The sequence below is a fragment of the Hyla sarda genome, chromosome 3 (assembly GCF_029499605.1).
Source record: "Hyla sarda isolate aHylSar1 chromosome 3, aHylSar1.hap1, whole genome shotgun sequence".
Lineage (NCBI taxonomy): Eukaryota > Metazoa > Chordata > Amphibia > Anura > Hylidae > Hyla > Hyla sarda.
The window spans coordinates 245,136,282-245,158,756 of NC_079191.1; the positions used below are offsets into that span (position 1 = coordinate 245,136,282).

General features: G+C 47.3%; 1 protein-coding gene across 1 annotated transcript in view; it reads right to left on the bottom strand.

Moving 5' to 3' along the window:
• Positions 1–22,475, bottom strand: part of FRK (fyn related Src family tyrosine kinase) — a 154,549-nt gene that overhangs the window by 119,512 nt on the left and 12,562 nt on the right. The window contains exon 2 of the mRNA XM_056566367.1: positions 326–849. Within this exon, the coding sequence (XP_056422342.1) occupies positions 326–732 (407 nt within the window). The 5' untranslated portion in view covers positions 733–849. The remainder of the gene's footprint in view (positions 1–325; positions 850–22,475) is intronic.

Sequence of the window (22,475 nt, forward strand, 5' to 3'; positions counted from 1 at the left end):
TCCTCAGATACTGAGGTTAGGGGTTTTGCTTCCTGTCAGTACAAAGCAGGGTGTTGGCTGACTAGTGAGAGGTCAGTCATCCTGGGACAAAAGTAGTAATGTTTTTCAATAAAAAGAGTGTCATAAAGACATATGGAGACTTTTAGGCCATTTAGATACCTCCGGGAATTATGGAAAAAGAAGGATATGCAAAGCAGGACTCACACATCTCAATCATGTCATATGTCACATGTAACCATCCATTCAAGACGTAAATGTCTAATATTGAATACATAAATAAAAAGATTCCTTACTAAACATATAGCATGAAAGCATTTTGACTTACGGTTTAGATTCAATGCTGGAGACTGGAGCAACATAGTTTGCTGGGATATATCCTTCTGCCTTTCCTCGAGGTACCAAGGCTCTAGCTTTCCACCAACTGTCATGAGTAAAATTTATGATGCACATGTGGTCCCCGGCAAAAAAACTTAGTTCCTCACTTGTACGAGCCTCATAATCAAATAAGGCCACATAGGTTTCCTTTACATTGCTTTCTTTTCTTGTGTGTATAATGATATTATGGGGTGTCTCTGGGGAAGGCGCAGGTTGTGAAGCAGGACTCCCCACATGAGGATTCACAAAAACAATGTCACTTACTTTGTAATTTTCTTTTTTACTTTTTTGCTCTTTTTCTGAGGACATGCAAGGCGGTGAACAACAGCAACAACACTTCCCGCAGAGGTTCCCCATATTCACAATTGAAATGACCAGGTTTATTCCTCGTCTTCTCAGATAAATATTTTGTACAGGTTCTTCCTCCTCATATTGGTGTGTATGGATGATAACTGTAAGCTAATAGTCTTGACTCTGAAAAAAAATATATCAGTCCTCTATAAAAGTCCAATAATATATAAAAAAAAATACCAGCATCGGCCTTTACAGAAAAGAAAAAAAGGCCACAAATAACAATGACATCTCCATCGCTAGTAGTTTACAGCTATTGAGGTTCCTGAGTCTGTCTGCATTTCACATTGAATGAAGAGGACACCTTGCTGAACACGGCATCCAGGTAAACTGGTTTACTGGAATATCTCTTTACTTCCTGGTTAAGGTATGTTTGTTTCTTTTTGCTAGAGCCGCCCACTGTCCCAGTGCCCAGTCAATTCTCTGCTTCTTGTAGAATCCCCAGGTAGTGTACAGCCAGAAAACTAACCTTCCTGACACCTGATGAGTGAGGCAGAAAGGATTTTGCTATAGGCGCTTTTCCAGTAACACCAGTATTTGTGTTCCTCGCCAAACAGTTTATGTAAATGAGCACCAGTTTTCACTGTAGTAACTGTGTTTACCTTACCTTATCACAAAGGAGGCTCTGAGGGTGTGAAATCTGAGAAAAAAGTCCCATCCCTGAAATGTAACGTCATTATATTACAACACAACTAGGTCTGTATGCATAGGGCAGCAGTGCAAAGAGCAGACACTTGGCAAGCTTTCCTTTTTTAATGAAGGTGGAATTTATTATTTTATTTGTTGTTTTAAAGATTACAGGTTTCTTTTTTTTAGCATGAACCCTTTACACAATCTCTTGGAAACCCTTCCTCTTTTATTTAGTTATAATTTGTAGTTACCTTTTAGTTCAAAGAGCAGAGATAATACTTTTTATTAGATTTTTATAATGATGTTCCAGTATGGAAATATACAGTATATCAATGTGGATTTTGGTGTCGATTTTTTTTTTTTTTGCAGACTTGCCATGGATTGTAACCCCTGTAATTTTCACTTGCATTGTACTGTAATTTATTGCAGATTTTCAGATTTTGCTGATTTTCTAAATCCATATTGAATAAACTGTATTTAAAGTTACATATGATGTCTTGAAATCATCTGCTTTTTTTCTCATTTAGAATATAATAGCTGTATAATCCTTAGTACACTTGCCAACTTAAAAGGGGTACTCCATTGGAAAAAAAAAATTTCATATCGACTGGCTCCATAAAGTTAAACAGGTTTGTAAATTACTTCTATAAAAAAAAATCTTAATCCTTCCAGTACTTATCAGCTGCTGTATACTACAGAGGAAGTCATATTTCTTTCTGGAGTTGTTTTCTGTCTGACCACATTCCTGTCTGTGTCAGGAATAGTGTTGAGCGCGAAAAATGTGAATATTTTTACCGTGAATATAGTCACTTCGCGATTTTGCTAATATTTAGAATATAGTGATATATATTTGCAATGACGAATGTTCTTTTTTTTTTTTTTTGAAATATGCGAATATGCAAATATTCGCAAATATCGGCACTTTCAGTCTGAGGACACTGATCCCTCCCTTCTTTTGGTGAGATATAATTGTGCATGCGCACTATGAGAATTTAACTATGGATTTTCACATTTTAAAAAAACAAATATTGGACAAATATTCGTCCATATATTCGCAAAATATCGCTAATTCGAATATGGCCTATGCCGCTCATCACTAGTCAGGAACTGTTCAAAGCAGGAGAGGTTTGCTATGGGGATTTGCTCCTGCTCTGGACAGTTCCTGACGTGGACAGAGGTGTCAGCAGAGAGCACTGTGGTCAGACAGAAAAGAACAACACAACTTCCTCTGTAGCATACAACAGCTGATTAATACTGGAAGGATTAAGATTTTTTTTTATAAAAGTAATTAACTTTCTGGAGCCAGTTGATATAAAAAAAAAATGGTTTCCAAGTACCCCTTTAAAGGTTAGAGTTGAGCGAGCTTTTCAAACGTTCGGTTCCCCAGGCTTGCAGAACTTTTTTTTAAGTTTGGTTTGCAGCAAATAAGTTCTGCACAATGTAACAGCCCTCCAAACATGTGTATAACACTATCTAAGAGCTCTAAAGACCTGTGTAACACTGCAAGGGTCCCCTAGGAATGTATTCAAGTATTTTTAAAGCGGTTCTAAAGCTATGATAATGTCACAAATACGGTGACATGCGGTAACCATTGTTAACTAAAAGCTTATTTAACCACTTAAGGATGGCGGGCATATCCATATGCCCCCGTTTCAAAGTCCTTAAGGACTTAGGGCATATGGATACGCCTGTGGGTATGCCTGTTGAAATCATTCAGCAGGCATCCCGTGCAAATGCCAGGGGGGGCCTGAAACCCCCCCCCCCCCATGACGGCGATCGTCGCACATCGACGCTCAATTCAGATCGGCCATTTGCGGCAATTCCGGGCTGATTGGGTCTCTGATGACCCGATCGCCCGGAAAATAGGGATGATCGGAGCTGTCAGTGACAGCCCCGATCATCCTAAGGGATAGGAGTGAGGTGGCAGTGATGCCATCCCCTCCTATCCCCTGCCATTAGTCCGTAATGACTACTGACCAATGGCAGTTGAAGGCAGGGGGTTACAATGGAAATCCCCCGCTCTGCCCGCCCCTGGATGTCGGGCAGACCGGGCGGGGGGGGGGGGGGGGGTGCGAGAGATGGCGGCCGGTACCTGGGGACTTGTGGCGGTCCCCGCCGATCATCGGTGGCATCAGCAGAGATCAGCGAGGGAGGTAGGGAGGAGACGGCGAGGAGCAGCATTGAAGGTAGCAGTAAAGTGATCTTTACTGCTGCCTTCTAGGGGTTGCCAAACTGCAACTCCCAGCATGCCCACAAAGCCAAAGGCTGTCTGGGCATGCTGGGCGTTGTAGTTTTGCAACATCTGTAGGGTCACAGTTTGGAGACCACTATACAGTGGTGCCCAAAAGGTAGCCCTCCTGATGTTGCAAAACTACAACTGTCAGCATGTCCAGACTGCCCAAGCATGCTGGGAGTTGTAGTTCTGTAATATCTGCACAGGAAGAGCACAGTTTGAAGACCACTATACAGTAGTCTCTAAGCTATAGACCTCCAGATGTTGCAAAACTACAACTCCCAGCATGCTGAGACTGTCCAGGCATGCTGGAAGTTGTAGTACTGCAACATCTGAAGGGACAGATGTTACAGAACTACAACTCCCAGCATGCCTGGGCAGTCTGGGCATGATTGGAGTTGTAGTTTTGCAACATCTGGAGCCCTACCGTTTGGGCACCACTGTATAGTGGTCTCCAAACTGTGCTGTTCCAGATGTTGCAAAACTACAACTCCCAGCATGCCCGTCAGCAGTCTGGGCATGCTGGGAACTGTAGTTTTGAACAACTGGAGGCACACTGGTTGGGAAACATTGTCTGTTTCCTAACTCAGTGTTTCCCAACCAGTGTGCCTCCAGCTGTTGCAAAACTATAACTCCCAGCATGCACTGACAGACCATGCATGCTGGGAGTTGTAGTTTTGCAACAGCTGGAAGAACACTGGTTGGGAAACACTGAGTTAGAAACACTGTTTCCCAACCTAACTCAGCATTTTGCAACCAGTGTGCCTCCAGCTGTTGCATAACTACAACCCTCAGCATGCATGGACAGCCAAAGGGCATGCTGGGAGCTGTAGTTTTTCAACAGCTGGCGGGGTACAGGGTAATTTCACACGGGCGGGGGTTTACAGTAAGTCTCTCGCTGCAGTTAGAGATGCAAGAAATTTTCCGCTGCAGCTCAAACTCCCAGCGGGAAACTTGCTGTAATGCCCCGGCAGTCTGAGTGTACATTAAAAATACTACACTACACTAAATAAAGGGTAAAATACTACATGTACACATACCCCTACACAGTTATCCCCCCCCCCCCCCCCAATAAAAATGAGAAACCTCTGGTACAGCACGGTTTCTAAAACGCAGCCTACAGCTGTTGCAATAACAACAACTTCCAGTATTGCCGGTCAGCCATTGACTTTCCAGGCATGCTGCGAGTTTTGTAACAGCTGGAGGCACCCTGTTTGGGAAATACTGCCGTAGGGTAATTTTGGTACCCGAGGCAAGTCTAACTCTTGCATCCTGGTCCGTCCCTATTCAAATATCTAATTTGGGCCTCAAATGCGCTCTCTAGGGCTGCACGATTTTGGGCCTAAATATTGCGATTGCGATATGCGATGCGATATAATAAAAATTATATAATGTCCAATCGCCTCCATTTCACATCTATCCACCCATTTTATGCCCACTGCCTATTTCACATCTCCCCCTTGTCACATTCTTGTCCCCCGTCACATTCTCCTCCCGTCACAATCCCCCCCTTGTCACCCCCCCCCTTGTCACATGCCCCCCTTGTCACATTCTCCTCCCACTTGTCACATTCCCCCCTTGTCAAATTCCCCTCCCCTTGTCACATTCCCCCCCCCTTGTCACATTCCCCCTACCTTGTCACATTTCCCCCACCTTGTCACATTTCCCCCCATCTTGTCACATTTCCCCCTTGTTCACCTCCTGTCACATACCCCCCCTTGTCACACCCCCTTTTCACATTACCCCCCCTGTCACATTCTCCTCCCCCTTGTCACACCCCAGTCACATTCTTCTCCCTCTTGTCACATTCCCCCCCTTGTCACATTCCCCCCTTCTCACATTCTCCCCCCCTTCTCACATTCCCCCCACCTTGTCACATTCCCCCCTCCCCTTGTCAAACTCCTCTCCTTCCCTTGTCACATTTCCCCCCTCCCCTGTCACATTCTCCCCCCCCTTGTCACATTCCCCCCACCTTGTCACATTCCCCCACCTTGTCACATTCCCCCCACCTTGTCACATTCCCCCCACCTTGTCACATTCCCCCCTTGTCACATTCCCCCCCTCCCCTTGTCACATTCCCCTCCTCCCCTTGCCACATCCCCCCCCTTGTCACATTCCCCCCTTGTCACATTCCCCCCTCCCCTCCTGTCACATTCGCCCCCCCCTTGTCACATTACCTCCCTCCCCTTGTCACATTCCCCACCTTGTCACACCCCCCCCCTTGTCACATTCCCCCCTGTCACATTTCCCCCCTTGACACATCCCACGCTGTCACATTCCCCCCCCTTCTGTCACTTTCCCCCCTTCTCCCTTCTGTCACATTCCCCCCCCCACCCCTTGTCACACCCCCCCTTCTCACATTCCCCCTTCCCTTCTCACATTCCCCCTTCCCTTCTCACATTCTCCCCCCACCTTGTCACATTCCTCCCACCTTGTCACATTCCCCCCACCTTGTCACATTCCCCCCTCCCCTTGTCACATTCCCCCCCTCCCCTTGTCACATTCTCCCACCCTTGTCACATTCCCCCCACCTTGTCACATTTCCCCCACCTTGTCACATTCCCCCCTTGTCACATTCTCCCTTTTCACATTCCCCCCTCCCCTCCTGTCACATTCGCCCCCCCTTGTCACATTCTCCCCTCCCCTTATCACATTCCCCACCTTGTCACATCCCCCCACCTTGTCACATTTCCCCCCATCTTGTCACATTTCCCCCTCGTTCACCTCCCATCACATCCCCCCCAGTCACACCCCCTTTTCACATTCCCCCCCTTGTCACCCCCCCCCCCCTTGTCACATTCACCCCCCTCCCCTTTTCACATTCTCCCCCTCCCCTTGTCACATTCCCCCCCTTCTCACATTCACCCCCTTCTCACATTCTCCCCCCCCCTTGTCACATTCCCCCACCTTGTCACATTCCCCCCTCCCCTTGTCACATTCCTCTCCTCCCCTTGTCACATTCCCCCCTCCCCTTGTCACATTCTCCCCCCCTTGTCACATTCCCCCCCACCTTGTCACATCCCCCCCCTTGTCACATTCCCCCCACCTTGTCACATTTCCCCCCACCTTGTCACATTCCCCCCTTTCACATCCCCCCTCCCCTTGTCACATCCCCCCTTGTCACAATCCCCCCCTCCCCTTGTCACATTCCCCCCCCTTGTCACATTCCTCCCTTGTCACATTCCCCCCTCCCCTCCTGTCACATTCGCCCTCCCTTGTCACATTCCCCCCCTCACCTTGTCACATTCCCCACCTTGTCACATTCCCCCCCTTGTCACATTCCCCCCGTCACATTCCCCCCCTTGTCACATCCCCCCTGTCACATTCCCCCCTTCTGTCACATTCCCCCCCTTCTGTCACATTCCCCCCTCCCCTTGTCACATTCCCCCCTCCCTTCTCACATTCTCCCCCCCCTTGTCACATTCCCCCCACCTTGTCACATTCCCCCCACCTTGTCACATTCCCCCCTCCCCTTGTCACATTCCCCCCTCCCCTTGTCACATTCCCCCCTCCCCTTGTCACATTCTCCCCCCCTTGTCACATTCCCCCCACCTTGTCACATTCCCCCCACCTTGTCACATTTCCCCCCCCCTTGACACATTCCCCCCTCCCCTTGTCACATTCTCCCTTGTCACATTCCCCCCTCCCCTCTTGTCACATTCTCCCCTCCCCTTGTCACATTCCCCACCTTGTCACATCCCCCCCTTGTCACATTCCCCCCTGTCACATTCCCCCCTTGTCACATTCCCTCCTTTGTAACATTCCCCCCCTTGACACATTCCCCCCCTTGTCACATTCCCCCCCCCTTCTGTCACATCCCCCCCCTTCTGTCACATCCCCCCCCCCCCTTCTGTCACATTCCCCCCTCCTCCCCTCCTGTCACATTCTTGTACTGCAGCATGGGCTTCCCGGGCGGATTTCAATTCTTCCGCGGGACCCTGGAAACCTAGTATATTGCTCCAGTGCAAGACCTTTCCCCATCAGTCAATCACTGTCTTGACACGTGACAACACTGCGGCCAGAGATTGGCTGAAAAGGGAAAGGTCCTACTGTACTAAGAGAGTGTTTTTCTAGCAGGGTGAAACTACTACTCCCAGCATGCCCGGACAGCCTTAGCCGGTCCGGGCATGCTAAGAGTTGTAGTTTTGCAACAACTGGAGGCCCCCTGGTTGGGAAACTGACTTTTAGTAATTAAATTAGTTTTTAACTGCTCCGACCGGCCCCCGCCACGGGAGCCAGCCCGAGTAGATAATCGCATGTTTTCCCGGGGGGCCATATCGCAAAAAGCAAAAATCGCGATTCGTCTGCTTTGGCGATATATCGTGCAGCCCTAGCGCTCTCTCATTTCGGAGCCCTGTCGTATTTCAAGGCAACAGTATAGGGCCACATATGGGGGATTTCTGTACTCGGGAAAAATTGCCCAACAAATTTGGGGGGCTTTTTCTCCTTTTACCCCTTATGAAAAAGTAAAGTTGGGGTCTACACCAGCCTGTTAGTGTAAAAAAAAAAAAAAAAATTACACTTACATGCTGGTGTTGGCCCATACTTTTCATTTTCACAAGAAGAAAAAGGAAAAAAAGCCCCCAAAATTTGCAACGCAATTTCTCCTGAGTACGGAAATACCCCATATGTGGACGTAAAATGCTCTGCGGATGCACAACAAGGCTCAGGAGTGAGAGCGCACTATGTACATTTGAGGCCTAAATTGGTGGTTTGCACAGTGGTGGCTGATTTTACAGCGGTTATGACATAAACGCAAAAAAATAAATACCCACAGGTGACCCCATTTTGGAAACTACATTCCTCACGGAAAGTAACAAGGAGTATAGTGAGCTTTAACACCCCACAGGTGTTTGACGAAAAGTTGGATGTGAAAATGGACGTCTGGGCATGCTGGGAGTTGTCAAACAATATAAATACATCTCAGTCAATCAGTGCCTTTCAATAATTACTTCCCCGGAGTGGAGATTTTACCATACGACACTTGGCAAAGCATCATATGTGGTAAAATCTTGTTCCTCATCATCCCCGGGGAATGAGTCTGCCTGCAGGGATGTGAGAATATAAAGCTAGCAAGTCTCCTTCACCACCCTGTAAGTAGCCCCATGGGCGGGGAGCTATGCTTACCTACAGCCAGATGGCTGGACTAGGTAAGCATGGGACTGCTTACGTTGCGGTGGAGGATACTTACTTCGTATCCTTACTATCTCTATGGGCAGATTCCCCACCTTGTCACACCCCCCCCCTTGTCACATTCCCCCCTGTCACATTTCCCCCCTTGACACATCCCACGCTGTCACATTCCCCCCCCTTCTGTCACTTTCCCCCCTTCTCCCTTCTGTCACATTCCCCCCCCCAACCCCTTGTCACACCCCCCCTTCTCACATTCCCCCTTCCCTTCTCACATTCCCCCTTCCCTTCTCACATTCTCCCCCCACCTTGTCACATTCCTCCCACCTTGTCACATTCCCCCCACCTTGTCACATTCCCCCCTCCCCTTGTCACATTCCCCCCCTCCCCTTGTCACATTCTCCCACCCTTGTCACATTCCCCCCACCTTGTCACATTTCCCCCACCTTGTCACATTCCCCCCTTGTCACATTCTCCCTTTTCACATTCCCCCCCTCCCCTCCTGTCACATTCGCCCCCCTTGTCACATTCTCCCCTCCCCTTATCACATTCCCCACCTTGTCACATCCCCCCACCTTGTCACATTTCCCCCCATCTTGTCACATTTCCCCCTCGTTCACCTCCCATCACATCCCCCCCAGTCACACCCCCTTTTCACATTCCCCCCCTTGTCACCCCCCCCCCCTTGTCACATTCACCCCCTCCCCTTTTCACATTCTCCCCCTCCCCTTGTCACATTCCCCCCCCTTCTCACATTCACCCCCCTTCTCACATTCTCCCCCCCCCTTGTCACATTCCCCCACCTTGTCACATTCCCCCCTCCCCTTGTCACATTCCTCTCCTCCCCTTGTCACATTCCCCCCTCCCCTTGTCACATTCTCCCCCCCTTGTCACATTCCCCCCCACCTTGTCACATCCCCCCCCTTGTCACATTCCCCCCCACCTTGTCACATTTCCCCCCACCTTGTCACATTCCCCCCTTTCACATCCCCCCTCCCCTTGTCACATCCCCCCTTGTCACAATCCCCCCTCCCCTTGTCACATTCCCCCCCCTTGTCACATTCCTCCCTTGTCACATTCCCCCCTCCCCTCCTGTCACATTCGCCCTCCCTTGTCACATTCCCCCCCTCACCTTGTCACATTCCCCACCTTGTCACATTCCCCCCCTTGTCACATTCCCCCCGTCACATTCCCCCCCTTGTCACATCCCCCCTGTCACATTCCCCCCTTCTGTCACATTCCCCCCCTTCTGTCACATTCCCCCCTCCCCTTGTCACATTCCCCCCTCCCTTCTCACATTCTCCCCCCCTTGTCACATTCCCCCCACCTTGTCACATTCCCCCCACCTTGTCACATTCCCCCCTCCCCTTGTCACATTCCCCCCTCCCCTTGTCACATTCCCCCCTCCCCTTGTCACATTCTCCCCCCCTTGTCACATTCCCCCCACCTTGTCACATTCCCCCCACCTTGTCACATTTCCCCCCCCCTTGACACATTCCCCCCTCCCCTTGTCACATTCTCCCTTGTCACATTCCCCCCTCCCCTCTTGTCACATTCTCCCCTCCCCTTGTCACATTCCCCACCTTGTCACATCCCCCCCTTGTCACATTCCCCCCTGTCACATTCCCCCCTTGTCACATTCCCTCCTTTGTAACATTCCCCCCCTTGACACATTCCCCCCCTTGTCACATTCCCCCCCCCTTCTGTCACATCCCCCCCCTTCTGTCACATCCCCCCCCCCCTTCTGTCACATTCCCCCCTCCTCCCCTCCTGTCACATTCTTGTACTGCAGCATGGGCTTCCCGGGCGGATTTCAATTCTTCCGCGGGACCCTGGAAACCTAGTATATTGCTCCAGTGCAAGACCTTTCCCCATCAGTCAATCACTGTCTTGACACGTGACAACACTGCGGCCAGAGATTGGCTGAAAAGGGAAAGGTCCTACTGTACTAAGAGAGTGTTTTTCTAGCAGGGTGAAACTACTACTCCCAGCATGCCCGGACAGCCTTAGCCGGTCCGGGCATGCTAAGAGTTGTAGTTTTGCAACAACTGGAGGCCCCCTGGTTGGGAAACTGACTTTTAGTAATTAAATTAGTTTTTAACTGCTCCGACCGGCCCCCGCCACGGGAGCCAGCCCGAGTAGATAATCGCATGTTTTCCCGGGGGGCCATATCGCAAAAAGCAAAAATCGCGATTCGTCTGCTTTGGCGATATATCGTGCAGCCCTAGCGCTCTCTCATTTCGGAGCCCTGTCGTATTTCAAGGCAACAGTATAGGGCCACATATGGGGGATTTCTGTACTCGGGAAAAATTGCCCAGCAAATTTGGGGGGCTTTTTCTCCTTTTACCCCTTATGAAAAAGTAAAGTTGGGGTCTACACCAGCCTGTTAGTGTAAAAAAAAAAAAAAAAATTACACTTACATGCTGGTGTTGGCCCATACTTTTCATTTTCACAAGAAGAAAAAGGAAAAAAAGCCCCCAAAATTTGCAACGCAATTTCTCCTGAGTACGGAAATACCCCATATGTGGACGTAAAATGCTCTGCGGATGCACAACAAGGCTCAGGAGTGAGAGCGCACTATGTACATTTGAGGCCTAAATTGGTGGTTTGCACAGTGGTGGCTGATTTTACAGCGGTTATGACATAAACGCAAAAAAATAAATACCCACAGGTGACCCCATTTTGGAAACTACATTCCTCACGGAAAGTAACAAGGAGTATAGTGAGCTTTAACACCCCACAGGTGTTTGACGAAAAGTTGGATGTGAAAATGGACGTCTGGGCATGCTGGGAGTTGTCAAACAATATAAATACATCTCAGTCAATCAGTGCCTTTCAATAATTACTTCCCCGGAGTGGAGATTTTACCATACGACACTTGGCAAAGCATCATATGTGGTAAAATCTTGTTCCTCATCATCCCCGGGGAATGAGTCTGCCTGCAGGGATGTGAGAATATAAAGCTAGCAAGTCTCCTTCACCACCCTGTAAGTAGCCCCATGGGCGGGGAGCTATGCTTACCTACAGCCAGATGGCTGGACTAGGTAAGCATGGGACTGCTTACGTTGCGGTGGAGGATACTTACTTCGTATCCTTACTATCTCTATGGGCAGAAACTTCCCCCGGGGAAGATAAGGAACAAGATTTTACCATATATAACGCATTGCCAAGCTTGGTTCCTTTTAAATAATTTAAATCCAGTTAGTCACGGCAGGGGCGTTGCTAGGTCTCCAAAAGATTGGGGGCTAGAGCCCACAGCCCAACCCTGCCCCTAACCACACCCACAGCCACACCCCTAAACACACTCTCAATCACCCTAGCCTGCGGCAGAGCCGGATTGGGACCATAACCAGGCATGGGCATTTTGCCATAAGTAGCAAATTTTTTGGGTGGGGGTCTGACTGCTGGGACCCCAACCAATCTCATCAGTTCAAGTTGTTCTCCAAATGTTGTAAAGCTACAACTCCCATCATGCCTGAAGAGCCTCAGGCATTATGGGAGTTGAAGTTTTGTAACAGCTGGAGAGCCACAGATTGGGGAACATTGTTACCCATCATAACTGCAGAACATATAAGTGACTACAGCTCTGATGGGACAGTCTATAGAGTACACAATGATATCAGTAACCTGAATGACATCTTCTCTGTTGTCTTTTCTTTTTCATCTGGTCCAGACACCAGGACTTTTTCCAGCTCCATCTTCTCTGCAGAGTCTGACACCTGGACATCATTGGTTCCTTAATTTGTTAGCAGATCCTCATCCTCTGTATAAAGACAATAAGCATAAAAATCCTGCTGGAAACTATGCCATCTGAATATAACCCTGTCAGACATCATGCCCTTTGAATATAACCCTACCAGAAACTGTGCCCCATGCCAAACACTGTACCTGTAATAATACTTCCACACACTGTTTCTTATCAGTTGGACTGAATCCCACCATTGCACTGTCCTTCTTCAGACCCCTCAGTCTTCCTCCTCCAGATTCCTCTGTCCTCCTCCTCCAGACCCTTCTTCCCCCCTTCTCCAGACCACTCTGTTCCCATCCTCCAGACTCCTTTGTCCCCCCCTCCAGACCCCTAAGTCTTGCTTCAGGCTCTTCATCCCAACCCCCCACCACCGACACCACCCACCAAAATGTCCCCAGGCCTCTCCCCTCCATGTCACATTTCTCCATCTCCCTATTACATTCCCCCCCCCCCCCATTAATGTGGGGGGGGGGGGGGAAACTGGTGCTTACCTAGCTCCGATCCCCAGCAGATACCTTTCTGCAGTCCTGGTATCTTCTCTCTGCCCCCCGACAAATGCTGGTTTCAGGACCTTTCTTGCTCAGCCAATCTCTGGCCTGACACGTGAGACCGCTGCGTCCACTGATTGGCTGGGCGGGAAAGGTCCTGAGATCAGCACTTGTCGGGGGGCAGAGAAGATACCGGGACCCCACAGAGGAGAACAGGAGCTACGGCAGACATACGGGGAACGGGGATAGGTGAGCATAGGTTTTTAAAATTTTTCCTGTGCCCCTATTATTGCTTAGGAAAAAAGAGAAGAAAAAGGCACATGCCCCTAGTGAAGTCCATTTGAATAATAGTTAATATTAAGTGGAGGAAAAACAAACTCACTAATTCAAGTTGCGTTCAGAACACAACGTCTATATGAGAGTTAGGTAGTATATTCAGATCCTCCAGCCCTACTTCATCCAGACCCCTCTTAAGAAAGGCCGGTACATCAATCAGATAGGAAGATAAAAAGTTGAAGTTACCTGTATTGTTCCTGACGCAGGGCAAGTTACTGGCCAGAAATGCACTGTGTTGTGCTACAATAAAGATTACTGTACTAATTTACAAAGCAGAGTACAGTCCGGTCCTGTCTAAGTCCAGCGCCACTATCGACTTCAACTTTTTATCTTCCTATTATTACTTAGGCCAGTGTTTCCTAACCAGGGTGCCTCCAGTTGTTGTAAAACTACAATTCCCAGCCCAGACAGCCAAAGGCTATTTTTACAAAGGCTGGAGGCACCCTGGCTTGGAAACACTGATTTAGCTTTTAAATATTAGTGGTGGGCCTCACCATATCATGCACACATGCACGCATGGTGTGGGCTGCCGCCAAAATTTAAATGCAAGTTTTACAAGTTGTACATCATTTACACACAAACATCATACATGCATACATCATATAAACTTATATACATACATGCACACATTATACATAAATACATGCACACATCATACATACATGCATACATACATACATACATACATACATGCATGCACGCATAATACATATATGCATGCATGAACACATCATACAAAAATACATGCACACATAATACATACATGCATGCACACATCATACATGCGCACATAATACATACATGCACATATCATACATACATACATACATGCACACATCATACATGCATGCACACATCATTCATACATAAATACATGCATGCATACATCCCACATGCATGCATGCACACATATACGACATCCAAACCCCCCCATCTCAACCCAATGACCTATCATCACCAACAACCGACTCAGTACCACCCCCACTTGTCCGCTTGTGTTCATTCACTCACTTGCATGAGAAGCTCAGTCTGCCATCGGCAGCACTCGGCGGACAGTACACCATGTCTGCCTTCCCCCCACCTGGCGCCGCCAGCTCTAGGCAGGGCCTAGGAGCTTGGGGAACCACCGCTCCTAGAGCTGTCTGTGTATAGGTGGGTAGTCAGCGTGGCATCTGGCACTTCAATGAGCCACTGCCATATTAAAGCAGCGGTGACAAGAATAAAAATAAATAAAAGGCATCCTGGGACCCAGGGCTATGAGCCAAAGACCCGAGGCTATAGTCCCATTAGCCCCCCCCCCCCCCCTAATGATGCCCCTGAGTAACAATGCTCTCTGCGGTCACTCCTATCTGTTTCAGGAACTGTGCAGAGAAGAAAAGGTTTGTTATGGGGATAGACAGTTCCTAACAAGAACGGAGGTGGGAGCAGCGATTTCATATCTGTTTCCATATTGGTGTAGTATATATGTAGTATATACAGTATAGGATGTGTTTTGACATACACTTCCTAAACAAATCAGTAGAATGTAGTCACTGGACATCACAAATTTATCTAGAAATGCTTTTTAATTCATGCTGAGTGTGAATTCAAAGGGTTAAAATAAAATCCACAGTTTATAAGCATGAGTATTAAAAAAATTTGTTGTCCACAATGTTTCCTTGTATTTATTTTGTATATTATTTGATATATATTTCAATATTCTTTATTATAAATGTAATAGTGCAAAGAAAGAGCCCAGAACATGATGAAAAGCTTCAAAGATGCAAAGCTCTAGGTCTCCACCTTGTGTCTTGATCCTGCATATGCAGTTGCATTTTTCTTGAAACAATGCAGTATATGTTTATTGGGGTTCCAGAATTCAAACATCAATGGTATATCCTCAGATTTAGCTATCTATTTTATTTGCTATAGGGGTTGGAATAAGACAATTTTACGCATGCTTATTTTCTTACAATAAGTTATAATTTTTTTTAAAGTGGTAAAACAAAACCTTTATGTACGGTGTCCATATTAGGACATCATCAGGCGTCAGCCAAATAGCCATCATTCCTCCTCCTTCTTCCTCAAAATTCGTTCTCCATCAGAGTAATCTCGCCTCCTCCATCGTACATCATGTTAAGTTCTGTCATCCCTCTCTCTCTCTCTCCTCCTTCAGACATAAACAAAATCCTCCCACATTACACCCTCAGCTTAAAGGGGTACTCTGGTGAAAACCTTTTTTCTTTTAAATCAACTGGTGGCAGAAATTTAAACATATTTGTAAATTACTTCTATTAAAAAATCTTAATCTTTCCAGTACTTATTAGCTGCTGAATGCTACAGAGGAAATTCCTTTCTTTTTGGAACACTGATGATATCACGAACACAGTGCTCTCTGCTGACATCTCTGTCCATTTTAGCAACCATGCATAGCAGATGCATAGCAGATGCATAGCAGATGTATGCTAAGGACAGCATGGTGGCTCAGTGGTTAGCACTGCTACCTTGCAGTGCTGGGGACTTGGGTTCAAATCCCACTAAGGACAACAATAAATAAAGTGTTATTATTATTATAATAACATCAGCAGAGAGAACTGTGGTTGTGATGTCATCAGAGAGCATTCCAAAAAGAAAAGAATTTCCTCTGTAGTATTCAGCAGCTAATAAGTACAGGAAGGATTAAGATTTTTTAATAGAAGTAATTTACAAATATGTTTAACTTTCTGCCACCAGTTGATTTAAAAGAAAAAAGGTTTTCACCGAAGTACCCCTTTAACCTCCCTCATCCCTCAAATCTCAGCCAAACCTCGGTCATACCTTAGACAAACCTCCGTCACACCTCAGACAAACCACCCTCAGCCCTCAGCCAAACCTCCATCATGCCTCAGCCAAACCTCCATCATGCCTCAGACAAACCTCCATCATGCCTCAGACAAACCTCCCTCAGCCCTCAGCATTCAGCTAAAACTCTGTCATACCTCAGACAAACCTCTGTCACACCTCAAACAAACCTCCCTCCCTCAGCCCTCAGCTCTTAGCCAAACATATATCATGCCTCAGACATCAACCAAACAGCAAAGCATGTGCTCTGAGCGGAACGGACAACTGTGAGCTACACTCCTAACGCTGCCTACTTTAGACTGCTGCGCATGCACTCTCAGTTTTCTACGAATCAAGGAAAACTTTACATCAACGGCTGTTCGGCTGACTTCTGAGGCATGACGGAGGTTTGGCTGAGAGCTGAGGGAGGTTTGTCTGAGGTGTGATGGAGGTTTGTCTGAGGTGTGACCGAGGTTTGTCTGAGGGATGAGGGAGGTTAAGCTGAGGGTGTAAGAATGTGGGAGGATTTTGTTTATGTCTGATGGAGGAGAGAGATTTGGCTGAGGAGTAGGCGAGATTACTCTGATGGAGGATGGATTTTGAGGATGAGGGAGGAGGAATGATGGCTATTAGGCTGATGCCTGATGATGTCCTAATATGGACACCATATATATGAATTGGGTAATATTTGTAATTGTATTGACCAACAAAATAAAGATAAAATGTCATTTTAACCATACGTGCACTGCATAGAAATGAACCCAAAAGTAGCTTTTCTTTTTCAATTTCACCACACAAATAGTTATTTTTTTTGTTTCGCTGTAGATTTTATTATAAAATGAGAGAAATATTTCAAAGGTCAATTGGCCCTGCATAAAATAATCATATGCCCCTGTAGATGCAAAATTAAAACAGCTATGGATTTTGAAAGGCAACGAAGGGAAAAAAAACTGAAATTAATATTTGCTTCGTCATTAAAGGGGTACTCCACTGAAAAATATTTTTTTCTAAATCAACTGGTGCCAGTAAGTTAAACAGATGTGTAAATTACTTCTATTTAATAATCTTAATCCTTCCAGTATGTATCAGCTGCTGTATGTTCCAGAGGAAGTTCATTTATTTTTGAATTTCCTTCCTGTCTGACCACAGTGCTATCTGCTGAAACCTCTGTCCATGTCAGGAACTGTCCAGAGCAGGAGAAGTTTTCTATGGGGATTTGCTCCTACTCTGGACAGTTCTTAAAATGGACATAGATGTCAGCAGGGAGCACTGTGGTCAGACAGAAAATAAATTAAAAAAGAAAAGAATTTACAGCAGCTGATAAGTACTGGAAGGGTTAATATTTTTAAGTAATTTACAAATCTGTTTTAATTTCTGGCATTAGTTTATTTAGAAAAAAAAAAGGTTTTCCAGTAGAGTACCCCTTTAAGGGGTTAGGGCTCGTTCACATGGACGGATCCACAGCGCATTTTCTCAATACATTCAGCATACCTGTCTTCTTATATCCAGACACAGAACACAATTCTAATGTGAACTAAGCCATAAATGTGAACTAAACAATCAATATATATCTATATATACCTAAATCCTCTTTGAATACAAGGAATTAATAAAGGTGGAGGAGGAGTTGTATAGGCAGATGAATGCAGAGCCGCGGGAGTCTCGAGGTCTGAGAGGAGATGTCGTCAGACGAGCAGAACGGAGCAGTGTGACAGGCAGAGCTGACAGCAGTAATGTGAGGTAACGGCGGGAAAGCAGGAGATATGAATTGAGCTGCACAGTATGGAGCGCGAGCTCAGAAGAACGAGGCACGTGACTCTGCAAGGTAAATAACGGGTAATGACGCAGGAGAAAATTAACAAGGGGATCATGGCCATGAATGTAAAAAATGGCGATAGAAAGTACCCAAAAAAGGGGGAGAAGAAAAATAAGGAGTATATCAGAAGTCATAGAAGGGGAATGTAATGGAGCTGGATGTGGATCCTCTAACCTGTGTGGCTGATGACTGGGATCGTATCAGGGAGCGGAGTCTAAGGTGCCTCTGGTCTTCACCAGAGCCCGCTGCAAGGCAGGATGGGCTTGCTGCGGCAGGCGACACTCAGGTCACTACCCCCAACACGGCTCGACCACACAGGTAGCTGGGCTAGACAAGGTACCGAAGGATAAGGCAGTACTGTAGTCAAACGTAGCAGAAGGTCAAGGCAGGCAGAAAAGGCGCGGAGTCTAATAATGTAACAGAAGGTCTGGATACACGGGTAAGGCTAACAGGCTATAAGGGTCGCTTAATCTCAGGCTCGAGGCACTGAAGATCCGGCAGGGTAGTGTGGGAGGTGTAGGGACTTTATAATGTAGTGTCAGGTGCAACAACTAATTAGGACGTACTGGTCCTTTAAATTTCAGAGCTCTGGCACACGCGCACCATAGGAGATGGGGACGCGCGCAACGAAGCTGAGACAGAGAGGAGGAGGCGGCAGCAAGGTATGGTGAGTGACGGGCTGGGATTCTTTTGAGGACAAGAACTTGTGGATAAGGTCACGGTCTAGAATGTTGTCCTGCAGCTCCCAAGACCTTTCCTGTGGACCAAATCCTTTCCAATCAACAAGGAAAAACGTTTTCCTCTGACAAACTTGGAATCCAGAATTTCTTTGACGACATAGACATCGGAGATACCAGAGATGGGAGTAGGAGTGAAGTCTTTTTAAAAAAAATGGTTATGGATAGCAGGTTTTAAAAGAGATACATGAAAAGAATTCTGGAACCGGAGAGAGGAAGGCAGATGGCAAGAATAAGCCACAGGGTTTAAACATTTTTTGTTCTTGTAAGGACTCAGATAGCGAGGGCCCAGATTATAACATGGTACCTTAAAGCAGATGAACTTGGAAGACAACCACACTTTGTCCCCTGGAGAGAATTCGGGAGGAGGGTGTCTTTTCTTTTCTGCTTGTGATTTCATACGAGTGGCGGCATGCAGAAGAGAGTAACGAGTCTTTTGAAAGATGGAGACAAAATTCCACACTTGTTCATCAGCGATGGGAACTCTGGAGGAAGTGGATAAGGGTAAAGGTGGACGAGGATGAAGCCCATAGACCATAAAGAAGGGTGAAGTTCCAGAGGATTCAGAATCCTTATGGTTGTACGAAAATTCGGCCCAGGGTAGCAGATTGGCCTAGTCGTCTTGGCGAGCGGAAAGAAAATGGCGAAGATAGTCTCCAAAGACCTGGTTCACCCTTTCGACCTGTCCATCGGATTGAGGGTGGTAACCCGAAGAAAAATCTAATTTAATTTGAAGGTGTGAACAGAGAGCCCTTCAAAACTTAGAGACAAACTGGGCTCCTCGGTCGGAAGGGCAATCCATGCAGGTGGAAGATATGGCAGAGAAACAACTTGGCAAGCTGTGGTGCAGAGAGTAATCCCGGTAGAGGCACAAAATGAGACATTTAAGAGAATCGGTTCCCAACAACCCAAAGGACCGTATTTCCGCCAGAAGAGGGAAGGTCAGTAATAAAGTCCATTGCAATATCGGTCCAGGGCTGCTCTGGAACTGGTAAAGGATGTAGTAGACCAGCAGGCTTGGAACTTGGAACAAGAAATCGTCTTGTCCTGGGCACAAACTGAATAAGATCGGAAAAAATCAACAACATCCTGTTTTAGAGTGGACCACCAATACTGTCGGGAAATAAGCTGTATGGACTTACGAATTCCAGCATTGTCAGGATCCAGACTGGTATGCGGGGAGGACACGGGTAGTGGATCCTCTGTGCCAGAGGGGCGATGGCGTGGGCCGTACCAGGGGAATGGAATCTAAGGGATTACTGGTTTTCACCAGAGCCCGCCGCAAAGCGGGATGGACTTACTGCGGCAGGTAACCCCCAGGTCGTTCCACCCAGTAGCGACTCAACCCCTCTGATGGCTGACAAGGACAAGGCAAAGGCAAGGTCAAACATAGCAGAAGGTCAGGGCAGGTAGCAAAGGTTCATAGTCAGGGGCAACAGCAAGGATCTGAATACACAGGCAATGGGTTCACAAAACGCTTTCACTGGCACAAGGCAACAAGATCTGGCGAGGACAGGAAGGAGAAGTGGGTTTATATATGTTAGGGAGTGATAGGGAACAGATTGGGCCAGGCACCAATTAATGGTGCACTGGCCCTTGCCCTTTAAATTTGAGAGACCCGACGAACGCGCGCCCTAGAGAGCGGGACCACGCGTACTGGGACTGAACAGAAGGAGGACGGGGCAGGCAAACAGAACGGGATGCGACCCGCGGGCAGGCACGTCCCGCCGCGCGGATCGCATCCCCGCCAGGGGAAACAGTGCAGCGCTCCCAGTCAGCGAGTCTGACCGGGGTGCTGCGGACAGGAGCCGAACGCCGCGAGCGCTCCGGGGGAGGAGAGGGACCCGGAGCGCTCGGCGTGACAAGCATGACCGGTCAGTAGAGAGGAATAACCCCATTTCAGGACTCAGAGTCTTAAACGGGGAGGTACATAAGTCTTCCCTGGTTGCAAGTGCTGAAGACACGCTGGCACTGCTGAGATGAGATGATAAGGGGAAATAATATGTTGAGAATGGGATTCCAGGCCTTGAACATTGGAAGATCTGGACAGAGCGTCAGCACGAAGATTCTTCTCTGCAGGACAGAAGTGGATCAAGAAGTTAAATCTTGAGAAGAACAGAGACCAACAAGGCTGTCGGGGGTTGAGACGATGGGCAGATTGGAGATAGAGCAAGTTCTTGTGGTCGGAATAGATAGTAAGCGGGTGTACAGAGCCTTCCAAGAGGTGACGTCATTCTTCTAAAGCCAACTTAATGGCCAAGAGCTTGCGATCTCCGATGGTATAATTTCTCTATACAGTGGAGAAGGTTTTAGAGAAAAATCCACAGGTTAAAGTTCTCCCCTTAGAAGACTTTTGCGTTAACACTGCACCTGCTTTAAATGATGAAGCATCCACTTCCAGGATGAATGGCTCGCTAGGATCGGGTCTAGATAGAACAGGAGCCGAAGTGAAGGCGGAATTTAACTGTTTGAAAGCTTCTTCAGCCTCAGGAGTCCAAACTCTTGGGTTAGCAGTCTTCTTGGTAAGCGAGATGATGGGGGGCTATCAGAGTGGAGTAATGAGGAATAAATTGCTGATAGTAATTGGCATAGCCGAGGAAGCGCTGAATTGCTTTCAAGACCAAAGGTTGAGGCCAGTCCAGTACTGCGGACAGCTTGTTGGGATCCATTTGTAGACCTTGACTGGTAATAATATACCCCAGAAATGGAAGGCTGTTTTTTTCAAAACTACATTTCTCTAGTTTAGTGTAGATATGATTTTCACAGAGATGCTGTAACACTTGTCGGGGGTGAGAGCGATGAGACTGGATATTGGGCGAGTAGATGAGTATGTCATCCAAATAAACAACAGTACAGGAGTATAGGAGGTCATGAAAAATATAATTGACAAAATCCTGGAAGACTGCTGGAGCATTTCAGAGTCTGAATGGCATCACTAGATACTCAAAATGTCCAATGATCCAATTTAGAGAAGATTTTGGCACCTCGCAGATGATCAAACAACTCCGAGATTAAAGAAAGTGGGTAGCGGTTCTTTACTGCAATTTTATTCAGGCCTTGGTAGTCGATGCAAGGTTGCAAAGACCCGCCTTTTTTTTTCCACGAAGAAGACGGGGCCGGCAGGGGAAGAGGACTTCCTGATAAATCCCTTCTGAAGGTTCTCCTGGATGTAATTAGACATGGCCAGAGTTGTTTCAGGAACAGACAAAGGGTAGATTCTGCCCCTGGGAGGTGTGGTGTCGGGTAGCAAGTCAATGGGACAATCGTAGGGACGATGCGGTGGTAAAACTTCAGCTTGCTTTTCACTGAGGACATCAGCATAGTCCTGAAGAAACTAAGGCAAACCAGGCAGAGGACAAGATGATGGTTCCAATTTAAGCATACGTATGTGAATACAGTGGTTGTTGCAATGCGGACCCCAGCAGAGAACTTCTCCAGTCTTCCAATTCAGCTGTGGAGCATGGAGTTGCAACCAAGGTACAATGAGGGAGAACATAGAAGGACAACCTGCAGAACTCCGACCTGCATAGACAACGATTCTGTGTGATATAACACAGTACAGTCCAGTCTTTCACCATTGACCGTAGAGCTGTACAAAGGCTTTAACAGGTGAGACACTGGCAGACGATGCCTATATACTAGGGAAGCATCAATAAAATTTCTGGCGGAGCCTGAGTCCAGAAAGGCAAGAACGGAGATGATTTCTTTGGAGGGTAGGAAAAGCTGGACCGTCAAATTTAAGAATGAAGAGGTGGTATTCACACCTAGGGAGGCCTCTCCCACAAACCAGAGGACACAGAAGACAATCTTGGAGGAAGTGATCTGCACCGGC